The sequence below is a fragment of the Varanus komodoensis genome, unplaced genomic scaffold (genome assembly GCF_004798865.1).
Source record: "Varanus komodoensis strain SLA01 unplaced genomic scaffold, ASM479886v1 scaffold9, whole genome shotgun sequence".
In the NCBI taxonomy this organism is placed as follows: Eukaryota; Metazoa; Chordata; class Lepidosauria; order Squamata; family Varanidae; genus Varanus; species Varanus komodoensis.
Genome location: NW_025336598.1, coordinates 10,587,676 through 10,613,583, shown reverse-complemented (window position 1 = coordinate 10,613,583; position 25,908 = coordinate 10,587,676). Strand labels below are relative to the sequence as shown.

Here is a 25,908-nt window from a genome sequence, read left to right as displayed (position 1 = left end):
TAAGTCCAGTAGAGGTCTTGCGCTGCTGAAACCGGGGCCAGAACTGGAACGATCACAGGATCCGGCACTTCCCGGGACTTCCTGTCTCCACCAGGAACACGTCTTGTGATTTTTGATTTTCCAACCTTGAGGAGCAGCTATAGGACCTGCAAGAGAATGGGGACCAGGGTCACAGAGTCCCTTCTGCAGTCATATGATTTGCTGTTCTGTAAGGGTTTTTTTGTTTTTTACTTATAAGTTACTTTGTGGACCATATTTGGGCTGCAAGGCAACTCACAGATTTATAAATAAAACAATACGACAGCAATACAACAGTGGAACCAGCTGCCTAGAGAGATGCCGGGCTCTCCCACACTGGAGACATTCAGAAAGAAACTGGACAGCCATCTGAGTGGGATGGTGCAATGTGGTGTCCTGCAAAAGCAGGGGGTTGGACTTGATGGCCTTCATGGCCCCTTCCAACTCTACTATTCATGATTCTATGATTCTAAACAAACTCCTAAGAGCAGAAAATGCAGTGGTGTTTTCTCCAGCCTGCCATGAGTAAAATGTACCCTTTGTTTGCCCCACATGAACAGTGAACCCGATCAGATGCTACCTATCCTGAATAATGCAGGAACAACTTGGAATGGAAGTACTTTAACAAGCAAAGTTAATGATCATAAACATATAATCATGTAATTGATTTGCAGGACCTGGAAACACAGCTCAAGGAAGCACAGCAGATGGCTACGGAGTCTAAAAGTGTTAGGAAAACACTGGAAGAGGAATGTAGAGTTACCAAAGAGAGACTTCTGTTGCGAGAAAATGAAATACTGCACAAAACAGGCAAGTTTAATCTGTGTACTTCTTGGATGCTGCAGGAGTGTCACAACTAAGAATGTGAGCTGGGAAATGCACAGTCCAAATCTGATCTCAGCCACAAAGGTCAGCCAGCCTCTGCCAGCTCCTCTTCCCATTTGCAATGCTGGATTCCCTTTCAGAGCTGTCATCATGATGCTATAAAAATGTCTAAGAAGCGCTTTGAGCACGGTAGCATTTATTTTTATTTATTTATTTGGGATTTTTGTATGCCGTCCCATTCGCATAAGCCTCAGGACGGCTTCCAACATAATAAATAAACAATCATATAAATAATACATATAAAATCAGGATTCACCCTGGCATTTATATAGCATGCTATATAAATGCAATGCATTCATACAATGAAACAGTTTATCATCCCGATCATATCCAGCAGCATCTCACTGCATACATGTGTGTTTGCAGAAGCAATGGAGACTGTGCTGAATCCCCACAGCAAAGCCAGGAGTGAAGTGGGTGCCCCGAAGACGCAGTTCGTGCCCCTGCCGCAGACACAGTCTACGCAGCAGAGCCAAGGCAACCGAGGCGGTGGAGGTTCTCAGGTGCATAAACGTCAGCTTTCTCTCACTTTATGTAAGATCAGCCCTACATGCCGACCTGATCTGGTAACTGTGTCATCCCTTCTCTTTCTAAATGTAATCGAGAGGAAACTGTACCGTTCTCAGCCACATTCTATCAATATGCTCGCCAGGAAAGGTACTGGAAGGTTACAGGTGGGGGAGACACCAGGAAGTAATTCGACCTGCTGCATATGTCGCTGGCAGAAGGGTGGGTACACCTGTCCCGTGACTGCTTCGTGACATTCCTGCTGACACACATCCACATGGCCAGCTTCAGTTGCATCGCTCTGTGCAGTGCTAGCTGCAGCCACTTCCTAGGGCAGTTTGTCACTAGCAATATGTGATCTCTTCTAGACACGTGGGAAAGAAGTGGCATGTAGAGCTAAGTGCAGCCATGGGGAAGAGGCAACCACAAAGCTGCAGGTAGCCTATGAAGTGGGCCCCACTTGCCCTTGTGCCTTTAGGATCCATATGCAGCACAGTTCAGTTGTTGATCTCAAACCCATTCAGGTGCCTGGAAAACACACATGGGACAAGGCTCCTAACAGAATGCATGTAAGGGGCTGCAAATTTGAAAGGCTCTTCCATGCTCATATCCCCAAGTGATGCCAACTGGCCGTCTGCAAGCATAACGGAAGCTCATTTGTCATGGGTGGACTGGAAACGGTGCAGCAAGGCAAAGAAATGAGTAAAGAAGTACAGGCTGTCTGGTCATAACCAGCAAAACTCTACCAGCCGTCAGGCACTGAATTAGTAAGCACCTTTTTCCAACCACACTGGTCTTGCTCCCGCAACACAAAACAGGCTAGCCGCTCCATGGTGGCACATAGAGCAAAGTCATGCTGCTCTAGCTGCAAGGAGACCCTGGATGCCTTTCACCTACCATGTGGTGTGGCAGCCCGTCAGGGATGAGGATGGTGAACTCACTTGGGGCGACCCAAGGGCATTAAGTCTGCACTATGTCTGCCCTGGGGTGGCTGCAGGGGCCTGAGCCAGAGATTAGAGCAAAGCAAAAGCCTCACCCTCTTGCTGGGAATCCCAGCCAAGATTTAAAGTAGTGCCTGTCTGTTTTGTCCCTTGACATGCTCTTGAGAGTCATGTCCCCCGTGCATACTGCTGTTTTAGCCCTGGATCTTGCAGTGGCATTCTTGTTGGCACAGCCCTTTCCTCAACTGGAGAACAGGCCATTTCACCCAGGCAGTGTCGATACCCCTCTCCCTGCATGACTTATGCATATGTATTGCATTAGCCCTTGAATTCATCCTCTGACCTTCTACTAGTTTGCTATGGAGGGCTATTGTGACTGACATAGTGCTATCTGTTAGCCCAGAGAAAGAGCAAGTCTGGAAGAAAAATCTATTAAGCAGCAGCACAAAGAAGGGATGCACAAAATCAAACATGAATCGGCTGAGGAGAACATTCATTTAAAAGAGCAGCTGGTAAAAGGGCTGGAAGACCTTGTAAAGAAGCACACTCTTGAAATCAAATCAGTCCAAGCCTCCATGGATGCTGAGAGAAAAAAACTGCAGAAGGTGGGATTTTCTATTAATAGGTGCTGTGATTCATCGGTTCTTTTAAAACTCTTTGGTCTTGGTGACATCATTAAATTATCTTTACTAGACTGGGAGCTTTAAATCACAATAAAGATTTTAGTGCTATGTTTTTCTTTTAAAAATGAGCTGAGCTGATGTTTTCCTATTAAATTAAAGTTTCTGAGAGGGAAAGGAAGGTTAGTTTACCCTTGACATGATTCCTGCACTCTTGGTATCGCTGCTACTTGCCTGCACTCCACATGACACAGCTGTGATTAATACTAATGGCTGCCCCAAAGACTGAATCAATGTGCCCATGTGTGTTCCAGGTGCAGCTTCTCATTCTTAGGATCTTTGTGTTTTAATTATGAAACTCAACTGATACAATTCCCTGATTAGCAACCAGTGTTCAACAGGGGTCTTATTTTGAAATGAGTAAGGGCTGGAGGGTGGCATTCGCTTACACAGGCATAGGGGCAAAAAGGAGCAAAGGGAAGGGCTCTTTAACCCTCTCCTCCCCAGCATGAAAAATGAAAGAAGCTGTGGTGTGATGCTGCTTTTATGGCATCCTAGCTCATCCTCTTTTCATGTTTCAGGACCAAACTGCCCATCACATTATCTGTGTGGTTCCAGCCCTGAGTACAGGGCTCCCCCCACAAGTTGCCAACATTGCAAAACCCAGACTAGGGCTCTGACATGGGTGTGACAGGGAGATTTATTTATTTCCATCCTGCTGTATTCTCAGGGCTGGTCAATCTCTCCCACACCTGCAATTTTCACTGCCAGAAATTTCCGGGGGGGGGGGGGCATGCAAATGCAACCATGGACTGCAAACTAGGTCTTTGCCTCTATCTTGGCTTGAATGGAAGCAGCTTGACTTCAGTGCCTAATCCTTTTCTCTGATCTGACCCATCAACATCCTTATAGTTTCATTCCTGCACTCAAGTAGATCTTCCTAAAGGATGTTAGGATTCCGCATGTGTCGCTCAGCTTTTGCATTTGAATCTTCAGCAATCTTTTAATCTTTTAATTCATCTACAAAATCCATACAGCACTTCCCACATATGCTGGAACTGGATTTTACTTTTTACCTTTTCTCTGTTTTGATCTGTCCTTCAGTTCCCTATTTTCTTACTTAGTTCTGTGATTTCCTCTCCTCTTGATTGTGTTCAGCTCTTTGGAGTATAACTTATAACTTCAACCATTAAAATGCCTACAGGTGATTCTAACCAAGGCGTTAGCCTCTTTTCCAGAATTTTATGAATGGTCCAGATGCTGACCTTCATCTCATATCTCATATTAATGGCATGGAACAATTATCCATGCCATTAATAAAGCCTGGATTACACATATAGCTGAAATGTGCTATATGTTGGATTGCCTCTGAAGACTTTAAATGACCCAGAGCACAACAACCTGCCTGTTAACGAAGGCAACTACTACTGTTTAAATCTTCCTATGTAAAAGGTCAAAGACTGCAAATTTGTTTCTGGGCAGAATTCAAAATACTGCTTTGGCTTATAGAGGCTGAACAGTCTGGGACCATTTTGGTATCAGGAAGACCATATGGTCCGTCTGTCTAAAATAATTGTATGCTATTTTTCTCCATTTATTTATTTATTATTTATTGCATTTGTATGCTGCCCCATAACCAAAGGCTCTCTGGGTGGCTCACAGTGCAATATAAAATACAAATAACAATAAATAACAATAGCAAACCAAAAACCATAAACAAATAGGATTAAAATACAATATAAATACAATAGATACATAGAACAGGAGGAAATAAACACAATAAACCAATAACAACAAGCGATAAAACAGTAAGCCAGCAGCAAACCTTTGAAGTTTTAAATGCAGTTTATAGCCCAACTGAATGCTGACTTGACGAATCTGCCCAGTCATTAAGATCTTTGTCGGAAGTCTAGCCATGGGAAATCAAGGTGGGTAGCTACCAAGGAGAGGGCCTGCTCTATGGGGGCACCTGCTCCCTATTCTCTCCATATTTATTCACCAGGTGCCTAGTTGGCTTGCAGTGAGGCACAAGGTAAAAACTAATGACTTGCCTAGACATGTAGGGTGCCGTCCAGCCCAGCTGCCTGTAAACCTCCAAACTCAGAGCACTGCAGTCATCCTGTGCGAGGAGGCCTTTGCTCCTCTTCTCCTCCCACCCCGTAAGCACTTCAGACAGGGAGGGAAGGAAGCTGGAGGCTGCCACCAGTACACCATGTACTGTGGTGGTAGTGCTGGTCTCTCTCTGGCCCTCTCTGTTCTTTAGTCCTTCTCCAAAATCACTAACCTTGCAAAAGCAGCTAGTACAGTTCTTCCCATTCAGCTGTAGGGTGTGGGGGAACAGGATCAGAGTGTGGATCCTCAGCAGCAGAACTGGAGCTGTTTTCCAACCTTGCAGCTGGGAATCCAAACCATCCTGTGGCCGCCTTAGATGCTGGCCAGAAGCTATAAGATCACTTTGCCCAGTTTATTTGATACATTTGAACCAAGCTAAAATATATTTTGTCATTTGGCTCCTGTTTATTCATTTATAGTGTTGGAGTTTTATGTGAGGGCATTTATGGTTTTATATTGATATTCTACTTTATCAGCTGCCCTGGCAACCATAGTTCAAAGGTCGAATCAGAAGGCAGGCTTTATTTAGTGCTCTTTTGTTCTTGAAAGTGGAATCGTTGGGGACTTTGTTGCGACACCCACACCCATTTGGGGCTTCTCCCCATGGAGATCTGCCTTGCCAGTTCCCTGTTCTTCATACACCAAGACATTTATATCCAGAAGCATTGTCTGCCAGTTGATACTGTTATTGATGGGGTTTTGTTAAAGATAGATTTGAGCTGCCATCATTTTAGTTGTTCCAAATTGCATCTTTTTTAAACTAAGAAGAGATTAATGAATTTATGTACAGTACAAAGATAATAATGGAAGAATGGAAGGTTGTACTGGAGGCCTCTCTAGAGCCCCTCTGACTTCCGCCCAGAAATTTTGAGATCAGTGACTGATTGTTTGGCAACTGTGAACAAAATCAACTGATGCTTGTATCCATACTTAATTCCCAGCCAGAAGAACCTATTTCCCCCCACTTTTTCCTAACAGGTTGCCTGGTTACATGAATTTTCATATGGAAATGCTGCAAGAGTTTGTGAGGCGCTGTAACTGGAGTTACTGGCTTGTTCCAGTTCCTGGTGGCTATAGGAATTAATCTCAGAGAGAGAAGTGTCAGTCTAGGCAGAATTCTAGTTTCACATCCAGAAGAACAGGGTCTCTGCCATTAATAAAGTCTGTACAACCACAAATCCTGCCATGGATTTGGCTTGAGAATCTTTAACTAGTTTGTATGCGCTGCATGCTCTGGCTCAGTTTTACAGTTTGTACTGATGTGTGCAGCTTGTCAGGGAAGCCTCTGGCCTGGTTCTCTGGCCCAGCCTGTTTTAGTATTTATGGTTTGCTGACCAGCCACAGTGTGGTTGGCTGCTGGGACTATTCAGCAATCCCCTAGGAAATCTAGGTAGGCTTTGCATCAGCACTCCAAGCCTTTATAGTAATGGATCTAATGAACTCCAGGCTGTTTTGCTCTCTGCCCCTTGGAACGCTGCCCATACTCCTGGCACATCTTACTTCCCTTCTTGATTACCCATCTTTGAGAGCTGAGACAGTGTCCAAAAGGTTGTCTCTTGTAGCTTCCTGGATTCTGTGCTGCAAAGGCTGCTGAATTTGCCTGGAAAATGCAGTGTGGCATGGTTTTGCCTTGGATTTCTTTCCTGGTACTGACATTGTCTCACAGTTCTGGGGCCACAGATATGTCCCTGCCATAACGGCGGCCTGAATTGCCAACAGAAGCCACTCATGAGGTCCTTCTCTGCCCCACACAGTAACCTTAACAAGAATGAATCCCTTGTCTGGACTGTGCAGCTAGCGGGGAGCCAAGCTTGTTCTGACTCTTATTAAGGCAGAGCAAGTATGCTGCAGTCCGGAGCAGTGCTGAAGGGGCAGATCCTTCCCCATAGAGGCTGAGCCATCTGGGCAAGGGATGGATTTAGGCCACATCCCAGTAATGCCCTCGAGCAGCAGCCCTTTCCTTGACTGGCATGTACTCATCGGAGGAAAAGGAAATCGGTGCCCTCGACCACAGTGCTGAGGTGGGGGCACCGCCCTTGATGGCCAGGTGTGCATGAAAGGAATCTCACGTATGAGCATAGGGAGGCCCCTCCTGGTACTCCCACTGTTACAGAGGTGGACATCATTTTCCGAGTCACTGCATGGAAAGTTGTTATTGACAAAGCTGTTGATAGAAATAGCTGGCAGGATGTGTGTGGGTAAGATGCATTTGGCCCTGTAAAGCTGGCCTTCACAGTGCTGCTTTTGTGCCTGTTTGTGTGATGTGCAGTTCCTCCTGTCCCGTTATTTTGGTACCTTTTCACTGCTGTCATCAGCTAACAAACCATCCAGTAGACCTTAGAAAACAGCTACTTTTGCATATTCCTCCCCACCCATTGAGAAAAGGGGTTGTGGTTTGGCTTCCCACTGGATGGAGTCACAAAAGGCACCTTTCCTCTTAGTTGGTTCTCTCCTGTGAAATGTTCCACCAGAGAAGATCTGCAAGGTGAAAATCTCATTGCATCCAACAGCCATCACACTTATTATGACTGTAATACAGTGCTGGATGGTCATAATTTATCCATTCCTGAAGTATGTATCGCAAGATAGCCCCTTAGTGTAGCAAGGGAAATCAGTACTCTGAGGCTGCCTTAAGAGCTGAGCACCCACCCGCAGAAGAAGCTGTCTCCCGGCTCTCCGCATGATTAAATATTCCAGCCTTGTACCCTCCAAGTCGGGAAGCACATCCAGCAAAAGGAGAAGCACAGGGAACGGGATTCTCTGAAGGCGGGTAGCTCTTGCTCTTACAGATGCTAAAATAAAATTGTTTAGAGGTGTAAGAGTGAAATGTCCCTCCAGGGAGACATTTCATCTCTGTAGCAAGACAATCTGGAGTGCCCACTTACAACAGGGAAACTGCCTCCAAGCAAAGGATTTCAGGAGGGTAGCCTGGCAGCACTGGGACAAAAAGGCTATTAAGACCCAGTGTTTGTTTCTTTGTTTTTCTAGTAATATATTTATGAGAACCTTCCTGCTGTATCCAGGCTTACCAAGAATATCTCTCTGCCACTGAGTAGGATCCCATAGTCCTCTGGGTGTTGCTGAAAAAAGAAGTTTCACACTTTGAAATGTCACTTGCTGCAGCCTTCCTGATCCAACCTAAATTTTCTCACTGTCAGTGATTCCCTCTGTGGGTGTTAAATCCACCCTTCTTATTGCTTCTGTTCAGTATTTAGATCCTTGCTTGGTTGCTCTGAATCATCTTAATTCATTCTGCTTTAAAATTTATAGGGCACCACTGGGAATGAAGGCCTTATAATTGGCACTTTCTCTCTCTCTCCATATTCACAGTCTTTCAAGATCAGACAGAACTGTATTCAGTCAGCGAGTTAGTCTAAATGGGGAGCGTGGGTATGCTGGCAAGCTCTAAATTCAGATATCCTAAGGCAATCCATATAAGGTGAACATTCAGCTCTTTCTGCAGTAAATGAGCATACAACTGTTGTAAATTCCCAAAGGACTTTGACAGATATGTGTGTGTGTGTGTGTGTGCGCGCGCGCGCGCACTGCTCAGGGCTCAGTAGTTTAAATAGGTGATTTATATATCAGTAAGTTACTTCCCAGGCTTGGTAAATATGCATGTGCTAACCCAGAAAATTTGACTTATATTTCTTAATGGGTTGTGGGTCAAATCAGTCTGCTCCCAGTCTGCCCTCCCCACATTAAGGCATTTAAAATCTTCTTCCTGAGTCAGCCACCCGATGGCACCTCAGAGGATGGTTTTTCCCGATTCAAAGGTAGAAGTCTCTTCAATCAGCCTCCTTTTCCCTCAGTCACTATTTGTCAGTAAGCAATGCAACTTCCTTGCTTAGACTTGGTTGAGGCTCAGCCCTTGCCTGATGCCAGGCATAACCGTCACCCATATATGGGTCAAGGATACATGAAAACGTCCCTGAGCCAGGTACATTCTGAGCTCCTAAGAATCTTCACAAATACCTTCAGGAGCTGGAATTCCCAGCCAGACTTGAGATGTACACTGCTTTTTCTAGCATAAAATACTGTGAAAGGGGCAGTTTCACAGCTCTGGACTTTAAAAAAATATAGGAATCTTCTTCAATTTACATCCTGGCAATCCTAATTATATCTGAACAGTTTAAAATGGGGGGAATCACGGTGATTCAGGAAAAAGTATTCTAGCATGACTATTATCACTATCCCTTTTTTTTGATGATTTGCCAAGTCAAATCTTTCTGTCTAATAGTGCAATACTATTCATGCATCGTCATTTTAACAGTTAAATAATTTTAATCTTTTGAACAAAGATTGTTTTGTTTATATTGCATTTTACTGTATTTATTGCTGCTGTGCCTTTGGCCTAATTAGAACACAGCTGTTGTGGGCTTATTCCTGTTATTTTATCATTGTTATTTTATTGATGCATTATTTATGTCTGATTTTAATGTTATTGATCTGTTGTTAGATGTTGTATTTATGTATTTTGAACTTATGGATGTCCCAGAGAGCTGTTCCAGCTAATGGGCAGTATTAAAATTAAATGTCCCAATAATTTTAGTCTGTCTCAACACAACACTAAGGAATGCTGTACGACATGAATACAGGAATGTACTGCTCCTGTACGTACATATTTCAAGCTGCTAAAATTCTTTGGTTCAGAGTTTCCTCCACTAGAAAGGAGCCACTCATAAAACACATCTGGCCTGGTCTTTCCCAAAGGTGGTGGGAATGAATCTTTTCCTTTATAACATTGGGACAGATTTTTTTTTTTTTTTAGTAGCAGAAAGGTGACTTTCTCCCAGAATTGAGAAATGAAGGGCAGCTTTCATTCATGCCATAAAGTTCAGTATATCTGTGTCACTTAGGCATGTAAATATGTTTTACGTGTTAAACACCTCATGCCTCTTTAGCATAGTTTTGCTCTATAATGTTACAACTTTTAAATTTCTCCATTTTAGGAGGTTCAGATACAGTTAGAAGAATTAAAAAGGAAATATGAAAATGAGATAAGACATCTACAGAAGGAGAAAGAAGCAATCAGTGAAAAACTTCAAGATTGTTCTCTAGAGGTGTGTGAACCATTAATGCATCTTTAAGAATAAAATGGATTTTAATGTTTTTGGCTATCTGAAAGATTTTTTTAATGGGATTCATAAAATTCAACTTCTTCAAGGATATCACAGGATTATGGATTGGAAATGATAGGACAATCATTTCATGGAAAAGTCTCTCAAATAATTGCCTGTACAGTATAGGATAAAACAGCAAAATATTTCAACAGACATGTGTTCCCAAATCACTGTTTGTTGAGATATTGTAACTGTGAGAAGGGGCATTTACAGAGGAAACTTGATAGACAGAGATGGCCACATCAGTCAGCTGGTTTTGGAAAAGGACAGCAAATTATTATTTTTAAATGTATCATAGTTATCATATTTTTACTCCCAGAGGGAAACATTTGTGGGTTGCACCCCCACACACACACACACCCTGGTAGCAAAACAACTTTGCCAGCCTTAAGTCCTGTGTACCTTGGTTTATAGGACAGGGGACCATTTACTGTTTCACATCAGGTGGCAAAAATATCATGGTCCTGCCCAGGTACTTAAATCCCTCTACATCTGCTGCAAATGGCCCCCTGAGACTGTTTTTCACCAAGCCAATCTTTCTTCCAGTTTGGATTTCTGATTGGGATTTGCAAACGAGATTATTTTGCCCAAGACAGATAAAGCACTGCCCTCTGTCTGGCAGTTCACTCTGCCAGCAATCCCACTCCTCATTGCTGGGGTTGCCTTTGAAGGCTTCCTCAAAACTTCACATAGTTCAGAATATTTGTGCTTTAATAGTGACTGTGACTGACTTGGGACTGACCTCCCTTGTTCTGTAAGGTCTTCCCTGATTGCCAGTCCACTTGTGACCAGAGCTCAATGTTTGGATGTTTACCTTTAAACAGCACTGGCTGTTCCATTTAGCAGGGTAAGGTGGCCACCTCAGTTGGCAGAGCAAATTGTTGAAAGCTATGCATATGATACTAGGAAAAATATTTACTTTTTCCAAGCTGTTTTCCTTCATTATATTTTAAAACTTTAAGGACAGAAGGTTTTATTTCCCACTATTAAAATGATACATGATACTACAGTGTTAAGAGTTTCTCTCCCATGAATGTTGTAGAGCAATCCTTTAAAAGGAATGGAACTTGTCATTCTCATCAATCAAAAGTGACTTCAGTGCAAAAGTGGCATTCATTGATTGGGCTAAATTTTATATTGCCTTATGCTTGTGGCCATTGACCTTGCCACAGACAGCATGTGCATCAGGAGAGGAAGGACTGGGGGTGGAGGGAGAAGAGGAAATGAGTGAACTGGACAAGATCATGGTGGAACAGAGATTGACTGGAGAGAAAGGGAGATTCTCTCAAATGTTTACTGATTGGTTAACTGGGTGGCAGAGAATGGGATGGCAGAGGGTGAGGTGGTTAGATGGAGTCACTGAAGCACTTGGTGTGAGCTTGGGTGGGTGGACTCCGGGGGATGGTGGAGGACAGGAAGGCCTGGAGGAATGTTGTCCATGGGGTCGCGATGGGTCGGACACGACTTCGCGACTAACAACAAACCGGGTGGCAGCAGGTGTAGATGGCAGACAGAATGTGTCTGTGTTGGAATTTGTCAACTAAAATGTTGGCTGCAGACTGTGCTCGCGCTCGCTCGCTCGCTCTCTCTCTCTCTCTCTCTCTCTCTCTCTCTCACACACACACACGCGCGCGCGCGCGCGCGTGCGCATTTAAAGTATTCTGTTGCAGAGGTGACTTGCTCAAAATGACAGGTGAATTATTTAGTTATGTTTATAGCCTGTTCTAATATTTATATATTATATCTGGAATTACATTCAGTTCAGGGACGAGGGACATTTGGGATGATGTTAAAGAAATACATGTTTAATTAGTGCATATCACTCATGGCCTCCATCTTTTTGAAAACATTTTTCTCTTGACAATTTAGGTCTTAAAGCTAGAGACATTCATCAGACAAATCCATGACATCCCCAAATATGCAGAATTTCTTAAATCTAGAAAAACCTATGAGAAGCAACAAGAGGTAAGAAACATTCACTGTGGTTCATTAAAGAGCCAAGCCAACTATTCCTGGCTTCGTATTATGCTTCCATATGAGAGCTCTTTAGTGCTGCTGAGCGCTGCTTTTTCACAATTAGCTGAAATGAAAAAGAAAGCTCCACAGTTATGTTATCTAGTAGAGCCTTTCCTGTGTTCCTATAATGCTTACTCTTCTGCAAGTACTATTAGGCAAACCTCAATTTTTCTTTGTTGCAAGTTCAGTTACTTGTATTGTTTCTTCCCGATCCTGGCTGTGGGATTAGCAATAAATGGCTTCTTATTTTCCCCTCAGAACACCATCTCTTTCATGTCCCAATGTGAGTTTCTCTTTCGTTTGGAGAGAGATTTTAATTACTGGTTTTCTCTAAATGTTTTTCTTTTTTTTATTCTTGAGATGTAGTACTATCTTACTATTTCAAAAGCAAATAAAAATGGAAGGAAATCAGTAATGAAAGGCTCTCCTTCTGTAAAGAGAAAGCATCAGTTGCCACATTTTATGGAATTGTAGCCCGTGGTTTGCTGTGAACGAACTGTGCACGCAAAATGTTTGTGCCTGCTTAATTTCCACTGACAGTGCAAACTGGAAATAAACCAAAGGTTTATTAAAGATTTGACACCCCCAGCAGAAGGAAATGAAGGACACAGATTATACAGGAAACAATCAGGGAAACATCCAAAATTAAAATGCTATTTATTTGAAGAATTGCTCCAGATTATCAATATACCAAATGTATTTCAATTGCAAATATACTCATCATTGAGCAACTAGGAAATTATTATTGTGATATAAGCCAAACAATATGTTATAAAATGTGAAGTATAGGTGCTTATACCACACATTATACTATTTCTCATTATTTTGTGAGTAGAAAGTGCCTCATGAGACCTCAGTTTGAATAAGTCTGTCTGTATCCCTCCATACTCCCTGTAGCTACAATTCTGATCTTAAAGTGTACCTGAGTGATACAGATGCTGTTCAGTTACCTTTGTATCCCTTTGTTATGTTTATGAGTTATTCCTAAGGGCAAAATCCCCAAAGACGTTTTCTGTCACAAGCCCTAATGAAGCTTACATAAAAGTGCTTTTAGACAGATTCTACCTCCTGCATTTAATATAGTAGTCAAGCTGTACAGTTATTTGTTCATTGGTTTTGTGATAATGGTTGAGGTTAGCAGATTGCAAACACGTGAGTAGCTGATGCTTTGTCAGAGGCATCAAGAGACTGCTGCAAGTAAGTGTATCAGGGAATTGCATTTCTCCTCTTCTGAGAGATGCGCTCTCTCTTTTACACACACAGAGAGAGAAAGAGGGAGCATGACTATCAATCTTATGTGGTTAGATCAGTCTCATGGTGGCATGTCTCCTCCCTCCCACCATCTCATTTCCTTTCAGCCCTCCAGGCTGTATGCCAGGAGAAAACACAGGGAGGGATGAAGCTCCTCTCTCTGACAGTTGCAATCATGAGTCAAGTTCAACTTACTGCGGCTGTCAGGCAGTCCCTGGAGTACAAACAGGGCTCATGCACTGATGCCCAGCCAAGAAGACGAGGGAGCTGATCAGGTACTCGTGCCCCCTGCAATTAGAGGGGATTGCTGGATGAGCAGGGAGGGCCTGATCCACACAGGCAAAAAGGGGGAGTCAGCTGGGTAGTGCTGTGGAAAACAGCAGTGCCACTGTCCCAGTGAATCCCCCATTCAACCCCCTTCTCTCTCCCATTTGAAAGAAAGGTGTTCCCAACCCGGCTTCTCTCAGGTGCAAATTTGAGAGGCAATGAGAGAATCAGACGAGTGGTGCTGTTTCTTTCCACAATGCCACTCATATGATTGCCCACTCCCGCCCCAAAGAAAAATTTTACAGCAGCTGGGAGATGGACTAGGGACACCTCTGACAGCTGCACAAAATGGCAGCTTGCAGTGGCACTCTCTGGATAGCTGCTTGGTAAAAGTGGCAGTAGGCCACTCTTGCCAACTAGCTCCCTGCTCTTGGCTTCATATTGTGTATTGAGTTTTCTGAGTTTGGATGACACAACAAACCATGGTGATACAGAGAAACCATAGAACAGACCACTGTTTCTTTAGACCATAGTTTCTAAAGATCAGACAAATCATGCTGAAATGTCACAGTGGGGTTCCAGTAATGCAACAGACTAATAATGGGAAAAAAACACCATGGCTTGTGTTGTGTGATTCCATCCACACCATTCACACAACTCAAGGTTAAATATGGGTTAAATGTGACTTGTCATTAAACCATGGGTAGTTGTTAAAACATGGGTATCATGTCTGAATCAAAGCCATGTTACTGAAGCATGGTTTGTTAAGCCACACGTTTATGGCCATGGGTTTTCTTCATAAGTAGTCAATGGTTAACAAGCCATGGGTTCAGAAAACACAACAGCCTGTGACCCAGTGACACCCCACATTGAATCTTGGAGGCTGAGTTAGCATATGGTGTGAACTTGGTGTGTTTGGCTACAAACCAGGCCTTGGAACAAATCTGTATTTTACCTTGCATTTTAAAATTACAACCCACAGCAAAGATGTTTCAAGGTTGTGGGCAATTTGTTAACCATACGCATAAGCACTCTGGCTGGGTTTGTATATCACAATAAACCACAACATGCCTCACCACAGATTGCATGGTAACAACGTCAGCTGGCATGCAGTGATAAAGCCCTGCAGGTAGTTAGTCCATGGGTACTTCCCATTACATGTGAGACAGGCTTTGAGTGTATGAGAGCAAATCAGGAGATTTAGGATGTGCCTGAACATTTTCATTTATTTCAGCTGATGCAGCTGGAACATTGTAGCACTGATTTTGTTTCATTCATTTTTTTCTGAAACTCTCATCATATAGTTTGCTCTGACAAACAAACTGTATTTCAATGTGTGTCAAGTTGCTACTTTTCTTTTACTGTAAAGTAGATGCAGGGATTGGGATCCTATTGGTGGGTAAGGGGGCTTTTAAGATCCAGATTTGAGGCTCTGCGCTTACATTAGAGTAGAAACAAACAAAAGATGTAGCTGCTGGGCACAGATTTAAAGTAATGTCTGTTTTGGCCGTGAGCCATTTAGCCTCAGGACAGACAATAGTGTTTTGTTTCATTTTTGAGAAATATACATTTTTTGAGAAAGATAAAAGAGAGGAGTCACTTCCCATTATGTGCCCCAGTGCACAAAGTGACTTTAGCAGTCTAGTTTTTATTTCTCTTCTGCTCCATTGATGGATCTTCAATGTACAAAACCAGGACTGCATGCTCAGGATCTCTCAGTAGAAGGGGCAAACTAACCAGGTAAGTAATAGTTAGGAAATACTCTTGGCCACTGAAAATTATCAGGGGTCCACTGGTGAATCACAATCTGTCCACTGCTTGCCCCAGTTCTTTTGCTTCTCTAATGCTTCTTCTTCACTTCTTTTGCCAGTGCTGCAGATTCTTGAAACAGAGCCCAAGACCTGCAAAAGCTGTTTATCAGGGGGCAAAGTGAAGGGATTGTCATACATACCAAAAGCACCTGTCCCTTTGGAGCTGCTTCCAACTCTTTGAAAAAGTTATTTTCTGTCTCTAGCCTTGGTTTGACAGTTAATTTAATTTCACTGCTGGGATTCATCGTGTTTGAATGGCTGGTTCCTCCCTAGATAGTTTCCTAACACAACCGGAGTTCAGTTGCTCAGTTTTCTCCATAAATGTTTGATTCACAGGAAAGGTGGGGAGAAGTGCAGTTTTTCTGTGCAACTTCTGCTCACTCTGTGCAGAAGGAGCAGCAGAACCAGGAGGTATGTTAATATTAATGTGCTTCACATCTAATGACAGACAGGAGATTAAAAAGTATTGCCAGATTTTCAGGAAAAAGGAAACCTCCCAAGACATCTGTGTTTGTTTTTATTGTTCAACTATGTGATCCGACCATCCTACCCAATCATAGCAGGATATCTATTCATATATAATAAGCGTATTTCTAGAACACCTTTGCACAGTTGACCTAAAAGGGCTTATAATAAAAACATGGAAATACATAACTAACAATAAAAAGCAAATGATAGAAACAGTAGAATGATCAACAAATAAAACCAGCCAATAGAAACAGCATTTAAAACAAAGATAGAAAGCAAATTGCTGAGAGCACAAAAACCACAAAAAGCCATTAAAGGAACATGAAAACAGGACAAAGTTTGCCTGTGCTTAAAAGAGAAGAAATATTTTGCTCCAGTTATCCATAGTTTCTTTTTTTTTTTTTTTTAAATCTCCTTGGTGGACATTTTTGAGACCACTATAACCTTTTTGCTGATAGCTAGTATTCTGGTCAAAGTATGTGGCATTTTATCTCTGCATAATAAATATGATGAGACATAGAACAGGAAAAGGACTGTCACCTTCCTACTCTGGAACTGGGGGTGGTAGATGGAATCTGAGGGGTGGTGCGGTAGAGAAGGAGTGAGGCACTGTCAGCTTCCACCAAATCCTGGCAGTGGCTCAGCCCCTCCTCCTCATGAGGTGGGGGAAAATATTTAGAGGGCTGAAATCAGCCAACCAAAAGGCTTTTGAAGGGAAGGGGAGTGCAAAGGCAATCCTTGCTTCTGTGCTCTTGCCAGGCTCACTTAGGTGCCTGTCCCCTTCCAAGTTCAGAAGATATGTCAGAGCTTGTGGCCTCGTTGAGGGCTTCACTATGCTTTTGTCACCCATCAGGTGCTGGTATGGCAGGCAGCTGCCAAGGGCCCAAAGGCTTGGGGGCTGGGCATCCCTGGCCCAGGTGCTGCCCTCCTTTCCCTCCCTGCCCACCTGGCTGCCCCCCATGAGGAAAAGAAGCATCAAGGCAGAGCCTGCAACCCCCCCCCCGGCTCCCCACTTGAAAGTCAGCAACAAGAGCAGTTGAGAGCAGTGGTCGGAGGCTGCCTTTGTGTGGGCACAGGGTCAGCTGCGCTTGGGGCAGTCCCTAGGCTGCTGCTATGCTATCCCTCTCCTAAGCCAGTGCCTGATCAGCTTAGAATAGTCACTTCTCAGAACTTACGGCAAAAACAACAGAACAGTTGTAAAATTGTGTGGCTGGGCCGAAGGGTTGGCTGGCTGGGGACTGCCATGCTAGGGCAAGAGGAGGAGCTGCCCTGCCATTGGCGGGGTGGGGGGGAGGCCTGGGCAGGGGACTTTGTCCGCGGCAGGCGGGTGGGCAGTGGGTGTTGGCAGCTGTGGTGACCAGTGGTGTTGTGGCAGATTAGCGGGGGGGGGGGGGTCCCTTCATGATAGTCAGAGCCACTCCTCCAAGCCACACCAGTTTCCAAGATTATGCAACCCCTGATTATGCAATCATAAAAAATGAGCTTTGTTCTTTGTGTGAATTTCTGTTGAGTAATGAATGCAAGATGAGGGCATCTCTTTTTGAGGTGAAACAATTACTGCTTCTAGATTTTTTCCTTTTTTTCCCTTCTCCCCACTTTTTTATTATAACATTTTAATATCACAGATTTTATGTTTGTACAATAGCTTCCAATTTGTAATACATTAAATATTATGAACATTAAATATTATAATATTTCTGGTTTGGATACAATGTTTTTAATAATTACACTTTCTCATGTTCTAACACTAAACAATTTAAAATATGCATATTTTTGTATTGTGACTTTGGATTTTGCCAATACCAAGCTTTCTGCCGAAACAGCTAATCTTTTTTTTAAACTTTGTCTTGAATAGCAACCAAGCATTTATATTGAAATTCTAATTCACTAATAACATTTCTGTAGATTATATTTTTCTCTCAATTATTAAAATACACATAATAAGCTTTCCAGTTTTCATTAAATTCTTTGGCCAGTCTTCTATTTATATAGCTGGTGAGTTTTGCCATTACTGCATGCTCTCCTAGTTTATTTTTCCAATCTTCACTGGCTGGGCAGCCTTCCGCTTTCCATTTTGTTACAATTGTGACTGTAGCTGCTCTTATCATATATTTAAATAATTCTTTCTTATTTCTTGGAAGACATTCTGGCACAATACTCAATAGCATATTCTTAGCATTCATAGGAATGTTAATTTGTTTTCTGTATTTCATCTATTTCTTTCAAATTTTTGTCAATTTTCTCAATACGTTTTGGGGTAATACACCATCGAAACAACATCTTGTACCAATTTTTTCTTAACGCTCGACTGGCTGTAAATTCTATAACTTTTGTCCATAAAGTTTCCCATTGGTGGAAGGATATTTCTTCCTCAAAATTCTGCATCCATTTTATCATACATGTTTTAACTTGTTCAGTTTCTGTATTATCACTGACATTTCTTATTATCTTATTTCTTATGTGGCCATAGAAATGTTTTAATAAAAAAATAATAAATTATTATTTTTATTACATTCATATCCTGCTGTCCAGCCAAAACACTCACAGAGTGACTTACATGAAATTAATAAAGCAGTTCCTGCCTGCAAGCTTACTATCTAAAAAGATAACATACAAGGGAAAGGGACAGGGAGGAAGAGGAAAAAAAGGAAACTCATGCACTAATTACCCACACTTACAGAAACATATGTAGATATATTCTCTCAATAACAGCAATCATTCTTTGGTTTCTTTTAATTTACTGTGGCCTCTGCAACCACTGACTTTCTGTGTGCACCTGTGTGGGAGATCCTCCTTGAGTCAGACTCCATAGTTTAGGGGTTTCAGTTTCTTTAAAGATCCAATAATCTTTTATTGTTCTTTCATTGGATCCATGCTGAATCATGCATACAATAGCCTAACTGAAGTAAGAGGAACTTAAAGGCTATCAGAAGTCATGGCTAATTTTTCCCATTGATTCTAGTGAATATACTCCAGTTACAAGACTTTTATTCCACTTTAGCCATTATTTCTCCCAAATAATTTGGGGGCTAAGAGTTGCTAGAAAACACCTATTCACCTCACAGAGCTACAATTCCCAGAATGGTTTCTCAGTAAATCCTCTTCCCCCGGAACGCTGGAAACGTCACCTCTCTGTGTGAGGAATAGGTGTCCACTAACGACACTCCATATCAATGAGAAACTATGGTCCCCAAGATTCTCTGGGGCACTAACAACTGCTTAAAGTGAAATTAAAGTGCTCTAGCTGTGTGATGTGAATGCAATAGGAATGGGAAGTAGCTTTTGGAGCAGCGAGGGCAAGCTGACAACTTGTTGCTAAGGAGCAGAGGCTGACCATGAGGGAAAGTATCACAGAAAACACATGTCCATGCCTGGCAGGCCTTTGTGGATAGGAAGTTCCTCGGAACTGTCGAAAAAACGCTGCTGTTATTAATCTGTTTGGGGACTCTGACGGAGTGGCAGCTGCTAGCCACAAGCCAGCAAAATTCAGTCTCTTGAGAGGCGAAGGGGCTTCAGGGATCCAGCACCCTCCCTGAGTGCCCCGTCCAAAATAGGTGACCCCCCAAGGATCACCTCCACTATACCCTTGGTGGTGGCTGGTGACATGGGCAGTGGCTACACTTAGCGGATGGCTAGGTGAGGGGCTGTGGTGGCTACATCAGCATTGAGGGAAACAGGCCAATGGGTGGGGGCTTTAGTCAGGCAGCGACTGGCTTCAGTGGCGGTAGTGAGGGGCTGTGGCAGTGCGCAGAGCGGTGGGCAGGCAAGGGGCTGTGGAAGGTGAGAGGCTGGTGTGGATGTGTTGACTTCAATGGTGGCAGGAGCAGCAGCTGGTCCTGTTCACCCATCACCCCACCCCACATGCACTCACCTAGCAGTTGAGCCAGGAGGATGAGGCAAAGAGCTCCTGGTGACCCACCAATAGTAGTGACCCGGAAAGAGGCAGGATGGCCTGGTGTAACTGGCCACGACTGGCCTAGCATGCCGTTCTACTGCTTCAAGGACTGTTTCTTCCCTATTTGTTTCAGAAAACAAATGATAATGGAGAACCAAAAACAGAGGGAGGTGGCTCAGCATATTATTTGACACTTGAATATTTTAAAGAAGACTTTGTAGAATCTGTACTATCTGCTGCCTCTCCATTTATCCTTTAGGCCCAAGATGCATTCATACAGGAGAGGGACATTTTCAAGCAGCATAAAGAGGGAGCAAAAGGCAAAGAGCTGCTAACAACTGCACCTGGTACCAGAAATGAAGAGAAATTAAGGTACTAGGGCTGGGGGCTGCCATCTGATCTGCCTACAGATTAGAATCACAAGCTTCATAAGGAGCTGGCCATGTGCTTGATATGTCTGGTCATTATTCTGTCAAAATACACTAGTATTCTTCCCTTAACAAGATTAATGCTGTTTCTTCAAGGCTGGGCTCTGGAGGCGCCCCAACAGAAGAGGACGGGCAGACTCTTGCAAGTTTCCAGAAGGAGAAAAGCAAAGAAATCCAGGCTTTGCAAGAGGAATGGTACTACCAAAAGACAGAATTGCAAGCTCAAGTACAGTGGCAAATTCTGTGTTGCTATTTCATGACCAATGCATTCCTTTGAACAGCACTCTGGTGAAATACATGAAATTCAGGACTGTAAGCAAACCATAAAAGTGATGTTCCTCTTCTTCAGCGCTGCCCCTTCGCTATACGACACCATCATGTGCATGCACACGATGATGTTGGACCAGGGAGAAAGTAGCTTTCCAGCAGCCTGCAAAGCATTCTTGTAGGAAAAGTTTCAGAACTGATGTACATTGTTCTAATTGAATATACTGGAAATTGTTATGACTCAGATCATATTAAATGGTCTGATGTGGGGCTCGCCTCTCATAAAGCAGTCAGATTGGACATTAGAAGGTGATCTTTACCAAATGGTATCCATTTCAGCTATATAACTTACGCTGTAATAAGCAGCCCTCATTTTGGACAAGTCAGAAAGGGGCATAGTCTAGAGTCATGTGCCCTCTTTGCAATGCAATAGTTGTATGATGTAATTATTGGCTCCAAAAAGTGGTTGGAGGCTGCCACCCATAAGCACCTCAGGAGTTGTGTATAAGATTGGCAGTTTTGGAGATGCATCAACTTTTCTAAGATGTCCAAGTAGCCAAAACCTTTGTACCAAATGGCATATGTATTTTGACATAGTCTGTTGGACTATAAGTAAGGCAAATTACCCCAGTGCTGGCTTACAGCAACTGTCAAGACCTTATAGTCAGACCAGGAGACCCCTTCTGGGAGCTCCACCCCCAATTTCAAAAGGGCCTTACCTGCTTCTTTAGAGTGGCAAGGGTCTGGGGCCTGTTAGCCTGGGCAGTGCCACTTGCCAAGCAGAGCCACTCCAGGCATGGCCAGGCTCAGGCCAAAAGCGGCATGTGAAACCCCCTTCTTCTAACCAGGTACATTAGTTATAGTTATATTGCTGTGTGGATTGCCTTGAGGGGGCTCTATGGCCTTAATACTGCTGTTTAAAATAAAAAATAGAAATAGATAAAGGCTAGAAGCCTTTGCAGTGACAGTTAGCCTAAGGCAACCTCACATTTCCAAGGAGGGCAGGGTCCCTACTCGGTAATATAGAACATACAGTATGTCTCGGTACTGGGTGCAAACAGGCAACTGTGAAGCAGGGGCAGACATCTTAGGAGCCTGCTTTGCTCAGATAGAGAGCCAGGCCAGAACCTGCAGCTCCACAAAACCAGGCATAGGCCTTGTTCCCTTATGCCGTCTGACTCCTGCAGAGGGGATAGCTGTGATGTTCACTTCTGGTCATCATCTCATGGTAATGCTGAAGCACAGCAAGCAGGGCAGCAGCTCCCTGCCCTGGCAAAGTGCATGGCTAAAATTCCCACATCGAGACCCCCAGCCCTTTACAGTCTCATGTTTCAGGTCTGGCACAGGAGTGTGGAGGAGCTGGGTTAAAATCAGCGGCCATCCCTGGCCTGTAGTACTCCCGGTCTTCTGCAGGTATTCTTGGAGATAATGAGCACAATCCAGAGGAAAGAACTCACTTAACTCCTGTTAAAATCTTTCTGACAAATGCATAGTTCATTGTTTGAATCCAATAGATTTTTGTGTATTTGCAGTATGCTTAGCATATTCTGACCAAGCTGCCTTTCTGACCTTGGAAGGTTCTTGCTGTGGTGTTGTTTCTTTCTGTCGACAAGACTGAGGCTGGCACCTCAGAGAATATATTTCAAATACCACACAAGTAAAGGATAGAGTCTTTTGGATAGATCACGCTTGAAAAGGCTTATAATGATGCTAAGTGGGTAACTGATGCAGTTCGTAACTGTGTCCCATTGAATTTGAAGGTCACAGAGCTGAAGCAGACTTTAGAACAGCAAGCAAACACTTTCAGAGATGCCCTCAAAGAACAGGATCTACAGTGCAGTAAAGAGAAAGAAAAGCTTTTGCAAGATCTGCAGGATACTGTTAAGCAAAGCCAAGATATGAAAGCACAGCTGGAGGCATCTCACCAGAGAGCCATAAAACTCCTGGAGAAAAGCAAAAATCAAGAGCTGAAGGTTAGATTTGTCCTGACAGCATTGACTTCTTTTTTAAAATTCTCAAGTGTTACAGTTTTTTTTTCCTATAAGGCCACACATAAATGTCCTCTCAGATTCTGGACAAACTATCTGTCTGCTGCAAGAATGGAGGGGGACATTACAAGATGTAGCATGTTTAAAGGATTTGGGTATGAGAGATTTCTGAAGTTTATTGGCTTTTCAGTTTCCATCAAGAGCAATTTTGTCTAAGCAAGCAGTGTAAGGGCCAGTACAGACATAATTTCTGAGTTCACATAACACAACCCATTGTTCATGACTAGCTATGGTGGGTTGTCCTGTTATCCAGACTCAACTCTCCTCCCACGACCCCAGGTGGCTCATTTTTTGGCAGCAAACCGTCCTAACAACCTTAGTTCATTCCAGGGGTTGTTCAATCCAGTTGTGTCATCTGAACCTGGGAGAAAGAAAACATTCTGAGTTTTGGAGATCAGTTAGTTAACTGTGTGCAAGGATAGCAACCCCTGCTCACTTTTACTGCCTCTAGTGAGACCCCGCCAACAATGCCCAAACAGCACTTTAGAGTGATTGCCCCTTTCACTGTTTTTTAAATAGTCCCAGAAAGTTATGCTTATGTCTTATTACTGGTCTTTCACAGCTATGCAAGTACACTATTAGGTTGAAATTTTTTTTTTTTTAGGTTGAAATTTTTTTTTTTAGGTTGAAATTTTTTATTTAAATAAAAACATACTACAAGTACACTATTAGGGCTGTCTGAGATTTGTAGTCTCTCTTGGATAATTTCCTTGTAAGTTTCTGCTGTCAAAAGGAGATGCAAAATGGAGTAGGGAACATTCAGGGAAATTGATTTGGCAAGGCTGCATATAGGTCAATTTGTGCACATTTTCTAGGGACCGTGTGCCAAATTGTTACGTGGAAAGCACTGAAAAGGGGAGAAAAGCAGACAATGAATGATGCGATCCAGCTTTTCAATGTTTGGATGATGCTTCTCAGTGCCTTCTACCTATTCAGCACTTCCCTGGCAATCCAGCTTAGCCAGAAAGTGGAAATACTGGTTCACGCACACACTTCTTGTGTTTCCTTTTTGGAGCACTTACTGCTGTGGTTCCTGTGGGTCCCTGGCAGTTAAAAAAAATGCTCTGAGAAGGCGGCTTACATGTGTAGGTAAGACTGGTGCTGATACCACGTTTACTCAATCCTGGTCCACCACCTATATAAGAAGCTTTTTTAAACTGTTGGGAACATTTGTACAATTTGGGGGTTAGGAAATCTATGCAACTGTAACGACTGAGGGGAAATGGAAGGGAATTCTGTGTCAACTGAAGGACTGGGAAGCGGATGGAGGGGGAACTTTTACACTTGCATGATGAAGAAGTTACTGTAGCTGTGCAAACTTACCGGCCATTTAGTTCCCAGCTATTAAATTTCCATATATTTCTGCATTTTTTTACAACGGTCAGGGATATACAGTAATTGTTCTGAAAAGGAGCCTCAAAAAGTGGGGAGAAGGTTAATATCTCTCATTTCAGAAGTAGCTGGAGACTCAGGGGGTGTTGAAAGTGTAGAGGGATTGGAAAATGTCCGTTCAGTATTTAAAATGGAGAGGATTGCATTGCTGATGGAGAGATACTGTCCCCCTACTTTTCACCTTCTTTGGCTGCTTTCTCCTATTTATCAGTGCTTTGTCAATTGTCAGCTGGGCAGCTGGTCTCTGGCAAATTAGCCAAGTGGGCTTGCCTTGTCAGTCTTCAGGTATGTTACATTCCCTTCTCCCTTTGGCTGCTGAAGAGACAAGGAAATGGACCGGGTAAAACTACACATATTGGACAGCCTGAAGAGCATGCTTGAAAAAAGACAAATACTTCTCAAAAAATGAACAGTTGCGCACTTTTCTGGGCATGAAACAGAAAATGGCCACAGTTGCTCAATTTCAGTAGACTGCAAAAATGCCCAGGTGGTGAATGAAAAGGAATAGTGCTTGGACTGGGAGGGCAGGGGAGACAAGACAGGTTCTGTTGCAAAAGGCAGTGGGAGACCGGCTGGGGGACTGAGCTGGAAAGCAAGCCAAGGTGAGTGAGCCCAACCACCTGCTGGGCATACTGTGGGTTGCTCTGCAAACAACGCAGGCCACGTAGCTTATGCACAGGGTGGCTTGCTATGTTGTGCAGACACGGCCAATATCTCTGAACTACAGTTAAACAATTAAGAGGAGGCTGCAGAACTGCAGCCAGAGCAAGTCCTTAGCAACTCTGGGGCTTCAATGAAATGAAATCCAGGAGGGTTGTGTTGCACGGAGGATCATAATACCATCCATCAGCTGACAAATCCACAACTGGTACAGTAAAGAAGATCAGAGCAAATTGAAATAATCTGGGTAAATTTTAAAATGAAGACTATTTAGCCACCAAGTTCATATCAAAAGCTATCATTATTAAATGATGCATTATCAGTCAGTGTATCTGCATATCAGTCCATAGGAGTATGGCCTAACTATAGGCAAAGGAGGAACTGAAGAAAAAGGTCCAAATGCATAACCAAAGATAGGGTGCTTATGAGAGTAAAATGTATGCCTTTGTTGCCTGTGACAAATACATCAACATCACAATTATTTTTGTTTGCCTTTTAAACCTTTTCTTTAAAAAGCAAAACCAAAGGAAAAACAAATACAGACATTTAATGATTTCAGAGAATCATTCTATCTGTTCCCTGCTAAGAGGTTCAGGAAATCTATGCTCTCTTTTATTGCTGTTCTGGGTGTTATTTTCAGCTCTGAATTTGCTTTACTTCCTTATAAATCTGATGTTTCATTTAGAATGGTAATAATGCTGTTTATTTATAATGATGCTGTTTATAATCTCTTGTAATTTATTCATGATATCTTGTAATGCACCAAGAAATGTGTATGGATTGGCTGGGGCAGGAAAAGTCTCTGGCAGTGATTGGCTAGAGTAGCTTGATGCCAGAGATCAGGCAGAAATGCCTCTGCTACCTCGCTAAGCTGCTTATATCCCAGGAAGAAGAGGGCAGGCAGAAAGATCATGGGAGGGAGGGAGGGAGGGTCTAGGAAAGGAGGTGAGTGAGGGACTGAGGACCCTAAAAAAGAGATGTTGGAAGAAGAAGCAATCCAAGGGAGGAGAAGACCAGACAGCAGGAATGAGAAGAGAGACAATGAAAACTGGACTTCTGAGTGGGCACAGGGAGAAAGGTCAAGGGCTGCAGAGATGAGGAGGGCTGAGTTTCACATATGGATTTTGGACTATTAAACCAAGTCTTTGACTGCAAACCTATAATATAATATCATATAAATCTGGAAGATTCCATGATCT

General features: G+C 43.1%; 1 protein-coding gene and 1 long non-coding RNA gene across 2 annotated transcripts in view; one reads left to right on the top strand and one right to left on the bottom strand.

Moving 5' to 3' along the window:
* The window catches only part of LOC123017262, a 731,707-nt gene that overhangs the window by 308,355 nt on the left and 397,444 nt on the right, over window positions 1-25,908 (bottom strand). The gene's annotated exons all lie outside the window — the stretch shown is intronic.
* FAM184B (family with sequence similarity 184 member B) overlaps window positions 1-25,908 on the top strand; it is a 66,974-nt gene that overhangs the window by 26,814 nt on the left and 14,252 nt on the right. Inside the window, exons 3-10 of the mRNA XM_044418504.1 lie at window positions 693-828; window positions 1,270-1,406; window positions 2,750-2,956; window positions 10,036-10,146; window positions 12,076-12,171; window positions 20,174-20,286; window positions 20,439-20,568; window positions 22,370-22,582. Of these exons, the coding sequence (XP_044274439.1) occupies window positions 693-828; window positions 1,270-1,406; window positions 2,750-2,956; window positions 10,036-10,146; window positions 12,076-12,171; window positions 20,174-20,286; window positions 20,439-20,568; window positions 22,370-22,582 (1,143 nt within the window). The remainder of the gene's footprint in view (window positions 1-692; window positions 829-1,269; window positions 1,407-2,749; window positions 2,957-10,035; window positions 10,147-12,075; window positions 12,172-20,173; window positions 20,287-20,438; window positions 20,569-22,369; window positions 22,583-25,908) is intronic.